Source organism: Colossoma macropomum, unplaced genomic scaffold, assembly GCF_904425465.1.
Source record: "Colossoma macropomum unplaced genomic scaffold, Colossoma_macropomum, whole genome shotgun sequence".
Lineage (NCBI taxonomy): Eukaryota > Metazoa > Chordata > Actinopteri > Characiformes > Serrasalmidae > Colossoma > Colossoma macropomum.
The window spans coordinates 91,693-110,536 of NW_023494894.1; the positions used below are offsets into that span (position 1 = coordinate 91,693).

The 18,844-nt window shown below is 39.3% G+C and overlaps 1 protein-coding gene across 2 annotated transcripts in view; it reads right to left on the reverse strand.

Annotated features, from left to right (window-relative positions):
- The window catches only part of LOC118800430 (vacuolar protein sorting-associated protein 13B-like), a 402,625-nt gene that overhangs the window by 48,289 nt on the left and 335,492 nt on the right, over positions 1–18,844 (reverse strand). For both annotated transcript variants that reach the window (XM_036560640.1, XM_036560641.1), the window contains exons 46-50: positions 16,288–16,371; positions 13,835–14,010; positions 10,772–10,948; positions 9,878–10,088; positions 6,393–6,578 (exon numbers count right to left, since the gene is read on the reverse strand). In XM_036560640.1, the coding sequence (XP_036416533.1) occupies positions 6,393–6,578; positions 9,878–10,088; positions 10,772–10,948; positions 13,835–14,010; positions 16,288–16,371 (834 nt within the window). The remainder of the gene's footprint in view (positions 1–6,392; positions 6,579–9,877; positions 10,089–10,771; positions 10,949–13,834; positions 14,011–16,287; positions 16,372–18,844) is intronic.

The window sequence follows — 18,844 nt, forward strand, 5'->3', positions numbered from 1 at the left end:
GGTAACAACCCTAATATATAATGTAAATAGTTATGCATGTATTTACATCTGGGCCTGTATGTTTGTTAAATGTAATAATCTCATCATGCCCTGCATTCCAACTTGATTCCATACTACAACATCTTACAAGTATGCACAAAATTTTAAACAGATCTATGGTGCAAATTTTGAGCTTTTGGGGGGTTCAACACACTTGAGGATATACCATAATTATGAACACAGGCATATACACGTGTGAATGTAGCAGTGATAAACCTCAGATTATGTGCTTTACTCCATCTTGATCCTATTCTAAAACATCTTTCGTGTCCACACCAAGTTTTAAGCAGATCTATTGTGGAAATTTTGAGCTTTGGAAAGGCAACCACACCAATGTATACTGTAATGATACCACACCATTACAGGAGTGCGGGTCAGTATGGACGTGAATTAGAGCTTGGGGATCTGCCCTGATTGAGGACATGCATTTTGGTGGCTGTCAAGCAAAGTAGTAATAGAGTTTGTGTGGTGATGAAAAAAATGGGACTCTATGTTAGAAACGAAGGATGGAATAAAACGACAAACGAGTGCAGGTCAGAACAACAGTGAATTTGTGTTTGGGGGCCTGCCCTGAGACAATGTATGCGAAATGGTGTCTTTCGGTCAAGCAGAAGTACAGCAGATTGCCATGCGATTTTTCACCCCATTCATTCCTATGGGAAAAAATTCAGAGAAATTCGATCACTATACGGAATCCATGCATCCGATCCAAAAGCTGTGTAAGCATGCATCAGACAATCAGTCCAGACAATCTGGAATTGGAACGGTGTTGATATCTCGAAAACTGTGGGACAAGTTATGCGGCAAAGAAACGGCAGAAAAATAAGAATAATAACCAGAAATGTGCACTTCCTGAAGGAAACGCGGAATGGTTGCACTGAGTAATCAGATGTAGTTTGGTGGCTGTCAGGAAAAAGACAGATTGAAGCTTTGTTAGGTTAGAAAATGAATGGGACTTTATGGGAGGAACGAGTGATGAAAAAACAACACATGGAGGAGTGCGGGTCAGTATGGCTGTGGATTACAGCTTGGGGAGCTGCCATGAGTGACTACATGTACTTTGGTGGCTGTTGGGAAAAACAAAGATGATGTCTTTGTTGGAGGCGAAAATGAATAGGACTCTATGAGAGAAACAAGGGATGAAAAACGACACATAGAGGAGTGCAGGTCAGTGTGGCTGTGGGTTAGAGCTTGGGGATCTGCCCTTAGTGAGTACTTGAATTTTGGTGGCTGTTGGGCAAAGTAAATAATAGGGCTGGGGTTTGGGCGAAAACAAATGGGACTCTATGGGAGGAAAGAGGGATGAAAAAACGACAAATAGAGGGGTGCTGGTACGTATGGCTGTGGATTAGACCTTGGGGATCTGCCCTGAGTTAATACATTAATTTTGGTGTCTGTTGGACAAATAAATAATAGGGCTTGGGTTTGGGCGAAAATGAATGGGACTGTATGGGAGGAACAAGGGATGAAAAAACAACAAACAGAGGGGTGTGGGCTAGTATGGCTGTGGATTAGAGCTTGAGGACCTGTTCTGAGAGAGTTCACACATTTTGGGTGCTGTTGGGCAAAGGAAATATTATGGCTTGGGTAAGGGCAAAAATGAACGGGACTCTATAGGAAGAACGAGGGATGAAAAAACAACAAATAGAGGAGCGCGGGTCAGTATGTCTGTGGATTAGAGCTTGGGGTCCTGCCCTGAGTAAGCACATGTACTTTGGTGGGTGTCAGGAAAAGGACAGATTGAGACTTTGTTGGGTTGGAAAATGAATGGGACTCTATGGGAGGACCAGGGATGAAAAAACAACACATAGAGGAGTGCGGGCCAGTATGGCTGTGGATTAGAGCTTGGGGACCTGCCTTGAATGAGTACATGCATTTTGGTGGCTGTCGGGCAAAGAAGTAACAAAGTTTGTGTGGTGGTGAAAATGAACGGGACTCTATCAGATAAATGAGGGATGGAATAAAACGACAAATGGATGAGTGCGGGTCAGAACAACATTGAATTCGTGCTTGGGGGACTGCCCTGAGCTAGTGTATGCGAAATGGTGTCTTTCGGTGAATGAGAATGTAATGGAATTTTTTACCCCATTCATTCCTATGGGAAAAAAATTCTGCAAAAATTCCATTGCTACATCTGTGCAATCTGTGCATCCAATCAATAAGCTGTATACAAGCACTAAAGCAATGCGCAACCATAATAATAAAAGGCGAAAATAAATCAGATAACAATACAGTTGCGCACTGCTTACCTAGAAACATGCATTTCCTGAAGGAAACACAGAATGGTTGCGCAGCAGTTACTATGATATCCCAGCTGACCTAAAGCATTGCTAGGCAGTTGTTATGGTATCCCATGCTGTTGCTAAATACTGCTAGGCAGCTGCCATGGTGTATGGTGTGAAGGGCTGCAACAAACAACTAAATTGACAGTCAAATAATCTATCGATTATTGGAGTGAATAATCGATTATTCAGATTATGAATCGTTCAATTACCAAATAACTCTTATGTAGCTACTGGCTTTTAAATGTAGTTTTAGGTTGTTTTTATGAATTTGCTAACTAACAATGAGGATGAATAACCTATTCAAAATATCACTGTTTTAATGAACTTTCCCGCTAATACAAAAGTATAACTCCAATATCTTTTTCCTGTCAAAATTGAAAACCAAGGATGTGCAAAGTATCAGCAATAATACATGAAACTAAATCAGCTTTCCTTTAATCAAGCAAACAAAAACAATCTAAATTGAAATTTTAAATTTACACACTGCATTCTGTGCTTGGTGCCCTGTGTAGACAGACAGCTCCTAATCTAATCTAATATTTTGTACTAACGTTAAAACCTTATTCTCTGTTCATACTGCTCTTTTGTTATTGTTTGCCATCTGGTGTCGAGCAGAGGAGGATGGGTTCTGCTTTTGAATCTTGGTCCCTCTTAAGGTTTCTTCCTCTTGCTTTTAGGGAGTTTTTCCTTGCCACTGGCGACGCTCATGGGGGCTTGGACCCGGATTTTTTCTGAAAAACTGCTTTGCCACAACACCTGCTGTGAAAAGCGCTATATAAATAAACTTTGACATGACTTGTTACAACTAAATGCTACATGTCAGCATCTCTCTGCGCTCCTGTGAGAGGCTCTCTCTCCTCTGAGAGTAGATACTTCCCGCTGCAGAGAAGATGCGCTCTGAAGGAGCGGATGGGCAAGTGGCGAATGTTTGTGGCAAACTTCTCTACGAACAGTTAAATTTGAAAGATTTTGTGTAAACAGTTCATTTCGACGGTAACTCTTCGTCCAGTTGCCTTGTATGTTGTACCTCCTGAAAACTGAGTGTTCACAAATGTTCACGGAAATCAGTAAACTGTTTGCAAAAGCTCTCCTGTGTTTGCCGAATTTGACCGCACTGGTGGCCTCAACGTTAGGACTTGCTTCTCGACGCAATTTTGAAACAGACATTACGGCTCAGCTCATAACATGAAGTAAGGCGGCTTTGAACATTCCCATTAGCTAGCTGACTAATGTCGCTAGCACAACTAGCTATCTTACTGAGACGAATCTTCTTCATCCGGTGAGCCGACGTGTTTCCTTCTCAGATACTCCATCATGGAGAATGTGCTCCCATGCCAGCTGAAGTCGGCTTTACAACCTTTTTTCTGAGTTTAGCGTGAAATGCTCCCAACACTTCTGAGAATTTTGTTCTTGAGGCTGCCAACACGCTTTTGTTAAGTCTCCAGCAAGCGGTAATGTCAAAACATTCCTAGTGAGCGCAAGAAACATGCGTGCGTGATGATGTCACCAACTAGTCGACTATTGAATTAGTTAACTAATTAGATAACTAATTTGGTCATTGATTTTAGTCGCCTAAGTCAAATAATCGGTGTACTCTTAATGGGGTGTGTTTTATCAAACCTACACTGGTTGCCAGTAAAATTTCGCATCGATTACAAAATTCTTTTACTGACCTATAAAGCACTAAACGGACTTGCCCCTCAGTACCTGAGTGAACTTCTCTCATACTATGAACCATCACGCCTAGTAATTAATAAAAGTTACATCGGGGGGGAGAGCCTTCTCATACAAAGCCCCCCAGCTTTGGAATAATCTTCCAGTCAGTGTTCGTAACTCAGACACAGCCTCAGTCTTTAAGTCTAGGCTAAAAACTCTCTTTGCACACCCCTTCGTAATTCTACATCCCTCAGTCTAAAGCTTGCTTCTTCTTGTTTAACAATTCATTCAGTCCTTGGTGATCCATGGTTTGTTGTTGGGAAAACACCACACCTGCCTGACTGGAAATACAGTGTCTGTGCAGAAACTGATATAATCAGTGAGGCAGTCTGTCATCTTGTTAATGTCCTCACCAGCTGATTCACACAAGACCCCCCAGTCTGTGGTCTCAAAGCAGACCTGCCGAGCCTCCTCTGCCTCTGGTGACCACCTTCTGATTGTCTTCTATGCCACTGGTTGTCTTAAGACCACAGGTTGGTATGTGGAAGTTAGTAGAACCAGGTTGTGGTCTGATCTTTCCAGTGGAGGAAGGGCAGATGAACTATAAGCATCCCTGACAATTGCATCTAAAAGATCCAGCACTCTGTTCTCCCTGGCTGCACAGTTAACAAACTTTGGTAAAGTGTTGGAGAGTGAAACATAATTAAAATCCCCTGAGATGGCAACCAAAGAGTTCGGATGCTGAGTCTGAAGTCTCACGATAGCTGAGAGTATGATGTCACACGCCACTTCTGCGTTAGCTGCCAGTAACAATAAAGGTGATCGTGAATTCTCTCAGCAGATAATACGGAGGTAAGTCAACAGATATTTGCTCTACAACCACTATGGTGAAACAAACATTACATTAAAAATAACCACTCTGTTGTTACTGACCATTTCAAATATCAAGCTTATGAGCTGGACTATAAGAGGCATTCCTTCACTTGTTAAGAGTACAAAAATTCTTAATCATCTGCACAAGCAGATACATGCTTATACAATAAACCTTCAGGAAACAGAACGTAAAGTATTAAGACATTTCTTCCTGAGCTCAAGTGGGTGTGTTTTGATCCATGTTGATAGCTATTTTTAAAGAGAGTGAACATACTTTATACAAATTATACATACACAAAAATTAAATACAGATCAAACAGAGACCCTAAACGCACAATTACCTGAACAAGAATTTTAAAAAACAATGAAACAGATGCCAAACAACAACCTGAATCTCCAGGTATGGATGGATTCTCAATGGAGTTCTACAAACATTTCTGGCCAACCATCTCTATTTAAAAACAACGAAATAAAGCAACTCACTCATTTAATCACAAAATAACACTACGCTAATCTACGTTTTGCTAATACCAAAAAAAAGATCCAACCCTATTCTCTAGTTATTGCCCCATTTAATTAATCAATGCAATAAAAAGGTTTGTTTCTTCATTTTCCATCCTTATACACCCAGATCAAACTGGCTTCATCAGAGGGAGACACTTACTAATTAAAACATGCCGTCTCACTGACCTCATTAACTTCATAGAGAAAAGTAATAAAAACAACTTCATTTGATCTGTACATACAAAAAAGAGCCCATGATAAAGTAAACTGAGAAATCTTTTAGGGTATTACATAAAACTTGCTTTGAAAAATCTTTCATACTCCGGATTAAAATAGTGTACCCCACACTCAATCACCCAGATAAGTTCATTATGCAGATGACATGCTGCTATTTTTTACAAAACCCTACAAGATCTATCAAAGACGTCACCAAGCTAATTAATTCTATCACCTATCACCACCAACAATGTGAAATACTTATGAATAAATTTTTTCCTGAAGTTGTTAGAGTTATTCCATCTAAACTTCACACTGTTATTAAAAGCATCAGAACATGACTTGAATTGCTGGATGAATTTACCTATTTACTGATCTATTTCTATCATTGGACATTTCACAACAACTGACAGTGTAGCGTACTTGGCTATTTTCAATTCATAAAGTGATCTCTATTTGGACCAATGGGACCTCACAAATCCCTTGGCAGACACTATATTCTTCAGTCTTGTAAATTCCTTTAGGACCTTGCCAGAGATTGTTAACTAATTATCACTGTACTGCCAGTCATGAAAGTACTAAAATATATATCTGCCATGCCCACACGTGCCAGGGATGTGATTTTACACCTTATTTTTGGCGGTTGTGCTATGAGCATGAAAATAGGGCTTTTCAGAGTGTCACAACAAAAACTACATACATTGAAAAACTGTTTATACCTGCTGTATATCAGCTTATTAATGTGAATGCATCACTTTTACTAGTAAACTTTCACCTTCAACTTTAACAGGTTGCATAGCATGACAGGCTCATATTCACCTTCTGCCTAGGTGGAGCTCCAAGGGTAATGGCAGCCTCCACATATCCCTCCTCATCCAGGCTGAGTACCTCAACTCCAACCACCTCCCTCCAGCGTGGTGAGGTCAGTTCATGTAGCAGCTGGATGGCTGTTGACTTGTGCACTGTATTAGTGTGTGGCCAGTAGAGGCCAATCTGAAATGCCTCCTACAACATACAAGCAGACACAAACCATTACACAAGCAGAAACATGTTATTGAATTTTGTGAGATCTAGCTGTGTGAATTTTGTCATCAAAAACATCACTGAGCTAATTAATTAATTTTCTCAAATATCTGACTACTCCATTAACTGTAATAAATCTGTAGTTCTGCCAACATGTGGACCCAGAAGGATAAGTGGCTTAGAAAATGTGTGTGTGTATTACAAAACACACACACACAGAACAAAAAACACACATTTAAATTATTATTTAATTTATCTACAGAGCAAATTTACTTTTCGTTACTCAAGCAACAAATTGACCAAATTGAATTTATAATGAAATTACCAATTAACACAGCCAGGCTTGAAGGCATCCAGCCCTGCTGTATGTAAACCTCACTTCTGAAGGTTACCATGAGAGTGACACAAAGGTTTTACAAGCTCACTTGATAATTATCAAAAGAATATCCAAAACAGAAACAACCATTTGTATTTTTCTAGGACACTGTCAAACCACACTGAATGTCATTATCTACATATTGAGAACACTGATGAATCTTTCCAGTAGTGGCCAGCCTGCCAAAGATCCCCAAGGGCACAAAGGCAAATCACCTAGGAAGGCAGGAATTCTTAAGGAGAGTGTCTGCTGATTTGTCCATGAGCTAAAGCCAAAACACAAATCAGGTTATGCAGCAAGACAATGATCCGAAACACAAAAGCAAATCCACATCTTGGCGGATGCAAGTTAATGCTACAAAGCTAACATTGCAAATTGAATGCTTTCAAGTGGCCTTGTCAAAGTCCAGACTTGAACCCAACAGAGATGAGGCAGGGCGTCAAACAAGAAAAACCAATAAACCTAAATTAAAGCAGTTCTACAAAGAAGAATGGGCTCAAATTCCTAATTAACAAAAAAGTCTGTGAAATGATGATATAAAATCATGAAAATGATGCCTGCAGTTATTGCTGCAAAGATCATGAAACAAGTTACTAATTTTAAGAGGGTAATTACTTTTTCACATAGGTGGTTCACGTGTGATATATTTGCTCCTTGAAATCATAATTTTAATTATAATCATAAAAATGTTTTTTATTTGATGAGGTTCTGTTTGTCTAATACTACATTTTGTTTATAGATCTAAAAGCATTCACTATGACAAATATGAAGTAATAGAGACACTCAGGAAGGAAACAACTTTTTCACAGTACTACACCCAGCTATCAAGCTGCCTACACTCGCCAGACAGCAACAATATTTTCTTTGAATTATCTCTGTATACAGTCCTGCTCACCATTATTGGCACCCCTTCCTTTTTTGCATAACCTGTACAATATCTTCAGAAATAAATGTAAATGTACCAAAGTTATATCTTCAGGATTTTTTAATTGGAGGTCCAAAGTAATACAACAAAAAAAACATTGTTTTTCAACTTGCATGTTGCAATTTTAAAGAAGAAACAGAATAAACAGCATGTGCAGCAATAAAGGCACCCCTTGTTAATATTTGGTTGCACACCCTTTGGCTGTGATGACAGCCTCCAAACGTTTCTTGTAGCCATCTATAAGCTTCTTGCACTTCTCAGCTGGTATTTTTTCCCACTCTTCCTTTGCAGTTTGTTCAAGCTCTTGAATGTTTGCAGGATTCTTTTTCCTAATGGCAGATTTCAACTCACCCCAAAGATTTTCAATGGGATTGAGGTCAGGACTCATTGCTGGCCATTTTAAAACAGTCCATTTTTTCCTTTTAAACCATTCCTGTGTACTTTTGGATGTGTGCTTTGGGTCATTGTCTTGCTGGAATACCCATGATCTTCGGCTCAAACCAAGTTTTCTTACACTGGGTAGGACATTTCGCTCTAAAATCTCTTGATAATTCTCTGATTTCATGATTCCTGTGATACGGTCAAGGCCTCCAGTACCAGACGCAGCAAAGCAACCCCACAGCATTATGGATCCTCCACCATGCTTAACTGTTGGTAGGGTGTTCTTTTCCTTATAAGCTTCATTGCGCCGTCTGTAAACAAACTGTTGCTTTGCATTGCCAAAAAGCTCTATTTGAGTTTCATCTGTCCACAAAACATTGTCCCAGAATGATTGTGGTTTGTCAAGGTACTCTTTGGCAAAGATCAGTCGTTCCTTTTTATGTCTTTTCTTTAGCAATGGTTTCTTCCTTGGCCTTCGCCCATAAAGCTCTGCATGGTTTATTGTGCGGCGTATGGTACTTGTTGAAACCATGACCCCAGACTGTTCCAGGTTGGCCTTCAGTTCTTTGGATGTTTGCCTTGGTGTTTTTTCCACCATTCGCACCAACCTTCGAAGACTTCTCTTGTCAATTTTCCTCTTTCCCCCACGTCCAGGGAGGTTCTTGACAGTTCCATGCTTGGCAAACTTCTTAATAACATTGCGCACTGTTGAAACTGGGATACCAAGGTCTTTGGAGATGGCCTTATACCCTTTGGAAGTCTTGTGTTTGCTAATAATAGCACTTCTGATGTCCTCAGACAGCTCCTTTGTCTTCACCATTGTAACAAATGAACATGGCCCAACGTATGGCTTTTTAAAACCCTGAAGTCATCATTCATTGGCTAATTCATGTCACATGGGCACTGAATTTGTCACAGGTGATTATCATTTGCGATTTACCACAGGTGAGTGAAAATGTGTTTCCATACTAATTTAATGTAAAGGGTGCCAATACCAGTGTCACAGCAAGCTTTAGGTTTTTTCAGTTTTTCCCTCACAAAACAGTTTTTTGTTTTAAATTGTTGTTTATAGTTTGCTCTTTTGTTTTAAATATGAGTGCTCTATACAAAAAAACTGTTTCAGTTGATTAATTTTTTCAGGGGATATTCCACAATATGTACTTAAACTTCATGGGTGCCAATAATGATGAGCAGGACTGTATGTGAAAAAATACACCAAACGTTACAGCAAATGATGAATCCACAGTTAAAAGTCCTGCTTCCATGTGAGTAGAGTTCATTGGACAACTTTTTCGCATCATAATTCACTTGCGTAAAACTGAAACGAACAAAAAAAAAAAACTCTTTGTCGCTTGTTGCCCTGTTGCTTGATGCTTTGCTGCTAAATTGTAGTCACAAGTCACATACTCCCATAGAAAATGACTGGCTGCTTATCGCTCGGTCATTTGCTAATTCAGAAGCAGGGTTAGTCTTCTACCTGCACATTCACTAGAAGGTCACAAAGACACAAAGCACCTTACTGCAGACCATAGTATCCTGACAGCTTATAGCAGACCCTACGGAATTTGAATATTTGATTTGAAAGTTGCAGAGTACTACCTTAAAGTTGGGGGGGATGATGGTCTTGCCAGCAGGGATCTGCAAAACAATGCTCTCTGCCTCAAACAGCCAGAGGTCCCAGTTGGAGTGATTGGAGAGCAGAGCCCATGGTAACAACTCCACCAGCAGAGTGCTCAAACCCGTCCGCCACGCACAGAGGCGCACCTGCATGGGACTATCCCACTGAGCTACTGATGACTCAATCTCCAACCTGCACACAGTGAAGGTTTGCAGTAACATGGGAGTGGGATGGTTTTGTCTTCAGAATATTTGCAAGTTCCTGGAATGCTGTTATGCATGTTTAGGAAAAACTTTTAGATAGATTTTCTTCCCCTCCTACTTTCATTAATCAAACTACATTAAGCACCACAATCAACGAGACTCATGCTTGTGACAAAATGGATGCGAGGTAAATGAAATGTAAACTGATTCAGGGGAGTGTGGTTTAGTGCACCCAAAATATGAAATATATGTTATATGAAATATAAATGGAATATGCTCTAAGTACAAAAAAGTTTAACAGGTCATTATGAAAAATTCATTCTGACAAAAATGTTCGGGATCATTAAGCTCTGCTTAACAAATAAATTTGTTAAAGCTCTAAGCCAAACACAAACACGCACAGACACGCATACAAATGCGCGCGCACACACACACACACGTACACAGCGCCAGAATACTGCAACTGGGAGAAATGTGAATTCTGAACATTGTTCTTTCTTTTTTCTCATGTTTTTTTTTTTAATGATTACTCAAGTGCTTTTCTTGTTTTAGTACTGCCCGATATAACAATAGACATATTTTTTTACACACACACACACACACAGCACATTTATCACACACATATAGTGGAAACAAAATTTCACAAGACACATGCAGTTTGTATGTGTGTACCTGTCTGTGTCCCTGTAGGTGTAGGGCCAGGGTGGATGGTTGGAATTCTTTGGACCGTAGAAGCGTTCTAGGATGCTGCTATGGTTCTGTCTCTCCTCTTGATTAGCTTTATTGACAATCTGCCTGATCAGAGCTGAGGAGATTGGCACTGCACACTGGGATGTGTCTCCCTCCTCACTAGTACACACACACACACACACACACACACACAAACATACACACACGCACCCCCAAACACATGCATACGGACAAATAAAAAAAAACAAAAAAACAAACAAACAGGCAAAACCTCCACCTTCAATCTGATCTCATTCTCCCAAACACCAGCCATGGTATAGTTATCTGTAACTCCACTTCTAGTTCTACACCTAACGCTAACCCTTACCATACTACCAAATTATAACCCACAGATGAACACTGCGCTGGTCTTGCAGCAGAATCAGGATGAATACTCCTGCTGAGCATTTGACATCGGATCAGTCATTCAATGTGGATCTGTGGCCACGGTGAGCTGCTGTAGCTTGAGGCATTGTGGGTACTAATGATACAAACAGCACTGTACTGAAACTGTGTGTGTGTGTTGGAATGGAAGAATGGACAGTGTGGTGAGAGAAAGCAGAGTAGGGACTGATGTATAGTTTGTCTGTATTGAGAGTATGAATACAGATCTGAGCATTTGGTTTGATTAGGCTTGTCTGACCGACTCCACAAGGAGCCCACCCACTTCCCAAGCTACATACACACACACACAGCAAAGAAGGATTCTTTCACAAAATAATTTTCATCTGTCTTGGGTAATGTATTTTTTTGAGGGGAGTAAGGAAACAGATTTTTTTTAATTCACAGTATAGCCTGAAATGTTCTCAAAGTCATAATTTCAAACAAACTTCCTAAAGACTAAACCTGCTTGCTTATTGTCAACAGAATATCATCAACATATAGCAAAATCTTTGTTTTGTTTTATTTTCCTCCAAATGCCAACAGCTTCATTAGACTGCCTGATCTTAACTGCCAATGTATTAACTGCAATGTTATAAAGCATGGGCGAAAGGCTGCAGCTTTTGACTTAATATGTATGTACATGCTGAAGAACTGGAATATAGTGTTTTAATCCATTTAATAAAATACTCCCCAAAGCCCATTTTACTCAAAGTGTAAAGCAGAAAAAAAAAATCAATTCGAAAGGCTTTTTCTGCATCTAATGTGATCGTCATCAAAGGTCAGAAGATTTAAAATAAGCTCCACTGATTCTTATCTATACTTTCATAATATTAAAAATATTATAAATATTTGTCTAACATTTTCTTTTAACATTATCTTCCTTTTATAAAGCCTTTCTGATCTGGGTAAATAAGTCCTCCAATTACATGGTTTAATCTTAAAATCAAGAATTTTACTGAGAATTTCACAGTAGGTTTGAATTAAAGAAGTTGGTCAAAAGTTTTTGCATCCCATATGATCTTTGTTTGGCTTTGGGATGAGGGTATTAAAACCTCTTGCATGCTTAGGGTATTAAAGCTTCTTGCATACAATTTGTCTTTGAAGGATTAATCAAAAATCTATTTTAGAATGGGGGAAAAATTCAATTAATATTTAACTTATCAAATTCTGAGAAGAACCACTTTGGTCCAGGTGTAGTATTTTTTGCTTTTGGAAAGCCTAATATTGCTATTTTTATTTTATCAATTGATATAGCTGCACCAGGCATTAACTTTTCTTTATTATCTAATTTGTTCAGATTAATGTTTTGAAAAAAAAAATTCAGCTGAGGTCAGTGTAAATTGGTTGGATGAGGAGTACAGTTTTTGGTAGAAACTTTTGACAATTTTAGTAATTTACTACTAGTAAATTACTAGTAGTAAATTAATACAATTTACTATTAGTGCTTACTAGTTATTAATCCATTGGTTCTTTATCTTTTGCTTCCACCGTTTCCACGTTTTCTTCAGTTGCTGGACTGGTGGCTCTGATTGTGTTCGAGCTGCCCTTCACAAATGCCTCTGCGCCTTCTACTTTCTTGAAGAAATGCAGTTTTGAAAAGGTAATTTGAGGGTGGCCGGATACAGTTCTCCCTTTTTAACAGTTGGTGAATCAGAGTAAAGAGGGCGTGTTTTCTTTGCTCCTCAGGCAAGAAATCTGGGAAGATGCTTATGGGATTTTTGTGATGTCTCTTCCTTGTTGTTGTTCTAGACAATTCTAGTATGTTTTGTCTGTCTGTGCACCCCAGGAATCACACAATAATGGGTCAATTTTGACCCTGGACTTTCTGACCAACCTGGTGTGCATGTTCTATTCCCAGAGATCGGTGAGACTTGACTTTCTCTCTGCCAACAACAAGTGTAGCAACAAGTGTCTGGAAAATTCCTAACATCCCCTTCCTTTTTCCCCCTTCTGGCAATCATCCTGACAATTTGTCATGTGAAGTCATTTTCCAGGTACTACTCTTGACTCTTGTCATTTGCAGGTTGTAGCTGGTTTGTCATTTTTGCCATTTGATTCAATGTCTCCATGTTTTTTTGCTCTCTGTCCTATATATGTATATATATATATCTGTCCAAACACTCTGTTCAGCAGTCGATATGCATGTGTCCATAGCACTGACATTTTCACTAAACATTTTTGGGGATTCTAACAGTCCTTTTGGTGTGTCAGTGATTTCATGAAGCTCATTGAGGATACCTTAATAATTCTCTAGCATTTGCAGAGCTAGTTTTAAGTCTTTTAATGCCACCTGACTTTCTCCTCAAAATTTCCTTTGAATGGGTTTGGAAATCGTTTAGATGTTTTTTTATGTGTTTTGGGGGACGTATGATGTACAATCTGATAAGTGTGTATGTGTGTGTGATTGTCTGCTTCCCTATCTTCTATTATGTCAGTGTATAAGTAATGTCTTCTCTGAATAGTTCTTCTGAATAGTGGCCACTTCCACAAAACGAAGGTTAGGTTTGCACTCATTGGCTTGAGTGACTTCAGCAAGATGGTATGTGAGGGAAGGAAGAACTGGTAGAATGTGTTGAATGATGTGCGTGGGGAAGTGATAAGTGGCGTACGTGTGTAAGGTACCTGGCTTGGAAGGTGAGGTGGTGTGTGATGTCTGGATTCACATTGAGCAGTGCCCGCTCCTGTCCCTGGCCGGGGATGAGCTGGCTCTCCCTTTGTCCCAAACTTCGCTTCTCCACATGCACTAATACGGCCTCAGGCAGATGACTCCGCATCACAAAGAGTGGACTGAACACCACCTGGTGACAGGTACACATATGATTAGACATACATATAGTGCTTGCTGGAATTATTGGTGACAATGAAGAAAATGAAAATATATTTGCTGTTTATCAGTTTGGCTGTATGAGAGATTAAAATGATATCAATCTAACTTTTCAGTCAGGTTAAATTATTGCATTATTTTTTCAAAAACACATAAATGGATCCGAGAGCATTCCTCCAGAAATCTCTGCAGTTCCCTACACTTCTCACTAGGGGTGCGGGAAAAACTCGATTCTTAGATGCATCGTAATGTGGATGTGAATGATTCTGAATCGATTCACAAATGTCAAAAATCGATTTTCTAAATATTTAATTTATAACGTAATGTTGATGGAACGCAAAAGGTGGAACTGGAAGTGCGGAAGTGCAGCGCCCGGACAGTCTGTGGCGGAACATAACAAAAACACAAGTGGATGAGTGAGAAATCCGACCGGCTCCCTCTGCATTAAAAGCCAGGTTAGATCAGGAGTCACAACCCAAATGTTAAGAAGAGCCATTTTGCCTTTCAACAAAGTCAAACCACCTTGGGAGCCACAACATTTAATGTCCAGTATGTGTTAATGTCGTAATATGGGCTAAAAATATAAACGAGAGCGCAGATTTTCTTTGCTCTACTTTAAGCTTTAGCTACAGCCGCTTTCCTCCCATCTCCACCAGAAAACCTTTCTTCAAAACTAGAAGAGTTTCTTGTAAAATGTCTCAGCATCCGGCTGTTTTACGAGGCTGAAGTCGCTTCTCATTCGCCAGCTTCTCGTTCTATTTTTCCCGTTTCACCTTAAATTCTGCCTTAGGCGCCGAATGTAACTGCTGCACCATTTAAGGTGGAACGGGAAAATTCGAAAGAGAAGCGAGTTCATTTTTTGCAACTTTTTTTTAACTCTCGTTGCAGATTTAACCAACCGCGCTGCTTATAAATGCGAATAAGTCCTCCAAATGTTCGTCTTAATCTCTGTTTTTTTGTTCGCTACTGGTGAGACCTCGGTGCTATGTGACCTGGTGTCTGTTCTCGGTCGTTGAGAACCAGGGCTTTTGCGCTATGCTGCACACTTTGGAGCCGAGATTCAGCGTCCAGTCTCGAAAATACCCCCTCTCTACAACGAGACCAAAACTGAAGTTATAAGATCACTAAAGAAAACGGGAAGGATGGCTGTAACGTGCTGCGTGGACAACCATTACCACTGGATCTTATTTCAGGGTAACAGGGTAACAGCGCATTTTATCGCAGATGAGTGGCAGCAGTGTCTCTGAATGAGAGCCTTCTAGTTCACTTGCCACATCACTTCCATTTAATTTATTAATAAAAGATATTTTAGATATTTAAAGCCAAGTATTTGTAATGATCCATAATGCATTTACATTATGGATCATTACAAATACTTTGCTTTAAAACTACCAAGTCCTCAGACAGTAGGAAGATAGAAATCCTGTATAGAGAAAAAAGATGCATCGAGATGCATCGATAATCGTTTTATAATCGCATCGCAGCCCTCTGAATCATAATCGAATCGAATTGTGAGGTGCCTAAAGATTCCCACCCCTACTTCTCACTTTAATTAGGTTTACATCAGGGGAGTACTGCAAAAGTTTGATTTTGTGCACGAATCAGAAAAAGTAATTTAATATTACTACAACCAGCAACAGAGCAACCTGCTTATATCATGCCTTTTAACTCTCCATGAAGCTTAAGTCAGCTTCAGTGGGGTCAGACCTCATCTTTAATGCCGGCAGCTGTTTTCTTCTGCAATGCTCATTTTAACAAAAGAAAATGGTTTTTGCCATTCCTTAAAAACTCTATGCTGGCGCAAAGACCGCTCATTTGCTGGTATCCACCCACCTGCAACGTAAGTCTCTCCTATCTACTGTTAGGTCTGCAGAGATACATAGTTGATGATAAAAAAAGCAAGCTCACAGGTTGAAAACCAGTGCTTTAGATCATTGTCCTGCTGTAAGATCCAACCACTACCTTTTACCACTTGGCAGAGTCAACCAGATCCAAAATATCCTGGTATTTGATGGTTTGATTTGTTTATCTCTTTATAAAGCTCTTTTTCATCCCTCTTTGGCAGATATAGAATTTTATCTGAAGTTCATCCATAAATTCACAGCTCTGTAATTTTATCCATAAATACACAGTTCTGTAATTTTACATAGAAATTCAGAGTTGAGAATACTGTTCATACGTGCACACATACACAGACAACTATATACTGTTCACAGAGTCAGTGTATGGTTGTATGTACAAATGTACTCACCAATCTCTGCTGCATATGAGAGTTGGGTTCCAAAGTTATGATACTGCACCAGATACACACCACAGAGTCAGCAGATGATGGAATCTGCAGGGAAAACCACCAAATATCAGTAAAAAGATTCTGCTTTATGCACTCTAAACAATGTTTCCTCACCAAGGGACAGGCCAAAGGTCAAGGACATCATGACTACACGGAGTTGCCATTCTGGTAGGTGTACCTACCATATAGGTGTGGGAAAATTAATGACACAAACTGCATTTAGATTAACAGATTATGTTTCCTACTTATAATATTGTGAAAAAGTCAAATATCACCCTGCCATTTATTTAATTTCCATTCAGAACAGCCATTTCAAGTACAAATAGTTCTCTTTTTTAGCATTTAAGCAAGTTTTCTATTAAATTTTTCCTGCTTTTTATGACACTGAAAAATAAATAACGTGTGCTTAATGGTCATTCTTAATCGAAATTAAATAAACGAAAAAGTGGTCTCTGACTTTTTCACAGTACTATACTTTCGTACTACCAACAAGCACTGGAGGAGCCCCAGACCAACAGTGTTAGCCAGTGTCAGAGGACACTATTGCACGGCTGCAGAGTTTTCTAGTGTGTACAGAGCGAGGATCATTTAGGCAAGAAAGTTATTTAATAACATATTAAGTTATGTTGAGATAAACACACCAGTTAAAACTAAAAAATACCCCAACTCTAAACCCCTGATCATGCTCAATATTAAACATCTTTTAACAGAAAAAAGAAAGCCTTTCAATCCAAGAAATGGGCTTCTTTAAAAAATCTTGAGCCATTTAACAAAAAACATATATTTTATTTTAGCCAAATTGAAATATAAGGAGGTGGAACAGGATTTCAGAACAAAGAATGTGAGACGTGCTTTTCAAAAACTAGAAACACTAAAGACAAGAACCAAAGGTCAATACCTCAGCAACGAATTACCTAGTCTCCATTCCTGATGAGCCAAACACTTTTTATGCATGTTTTGATATGTTCAACTGTTTTGATGAATGTGAGTTGTTGTTAAGGGTTCTGCCTATCTTAGACTCAACACACACTGCCCCTCTTTTTACACAAGAGGATGTTCGCCTGTGGCTTGGTTGCAAGCTGGTGCAAGATAAGTGAAGCAAGCAACAATGCTTAAGGACTGTGTCTTCAAGCCCTCTAATGTTTTCCATTTGCTTTCTATGGAGTCCAACTCTATGGAGTTTTGAATATGTTTGTAGAATGTACCTATGCAAGTTCGCTGACCCCATGCGCCCCACAATGTTGGGAGCATGAAATTGTCCAAAATCTCTTGGTTTGCTGAAGAATTAAGAGTTCCTTTCACTGGAACTAAGGGGCTGAGCCCAACTCCTGAAAAACAACCCCACACCATAATCCCCTGAGCTCACTGAGCTCCTGAGAGCGACCCATTCTTTCACAAATGTTTGTAGAAGCAGTCTGCATGCCTAGGTGCTTGATTTTATACACCTGTGTATAAAACTACCACTTAAAATTACTTTTTGGTGATCTTTTTGTGTATTTGCAGCTTTTCAATTGTATGTTTCTTTCTGGCACATGATTAAATGCAGTGTCTTGTTCACACTACCAGTTGGGCTTGTTTGGTGTGTTAGGTGGAGATTCACAAACATTCTGACAATCGCGCTTTGAAAGTAGCTAAGAAGTAGCGCACTACTTTCCAAAAAGTAGTTAAGAGTAGCCTCTACTTTTTCTGGAAAAGTAGCTAAATTGTAGCTAGCTACAAATTTTGGGAAAGTAGCTACAAAGCAGCTAACTACTAATTTTTCAGTAGCTATCCCAACCCTGTATGTGTGTAGGGTTCTGAAGTGGAAGAAGTTAAACCAGTTATTTTTTCATCTTGGAAGGAGCAACAGTTATTAAAACTAGGTGTGTCTGTTAGTCCCGGTATTCAACTAGGTCTGCTATTAATAATTAATTCTGTTAATGAGAGAATGTTGTAATTGGTATGACAGAATTATATTACAAAAAACCTCACTGTAGTAAGCCCCTTAGCATTTTCCCTTAGAGAAACATCTGAGGCATTTTATGTAATACCCTTAACATACTCCCTTGTGTAAAAGCTTGTTTTATGCAACCAGGACACTGCAACAACAGATGATTAGAAAAACTCCAGTGTCTCAGTGTCCCTCCACTCCCTATCCACTGAGTATACAGCCTTTCTCAGCAACAGATTGCAAGAGGTCAGAACAGGAAAGGTCTTGTCTATGGATTCACTGATTATGAATTTTTTATTTTTCTAATTTCTTTGCAGCCAGAATGGCCGACAATTTTTGTAATGGCCAATTTTTGTAACAGGTGACAAATAACATAATTAATTTACTTTTTCACCACAAGCTCATACTTTACTGGATAAATGAACAAACTGCGATAAAACACTGTTATAACAGATGTATGGACAGTGCATGCATTTCAGTCAAAGCATTAAAGAGGAGCATACGTTTTCATAGATAAGATGCAGTAGTAACATGGTTCTAACAACATTTACAAATAAGAATCCTAGCACCTTTCAGATGAGGCCAGTT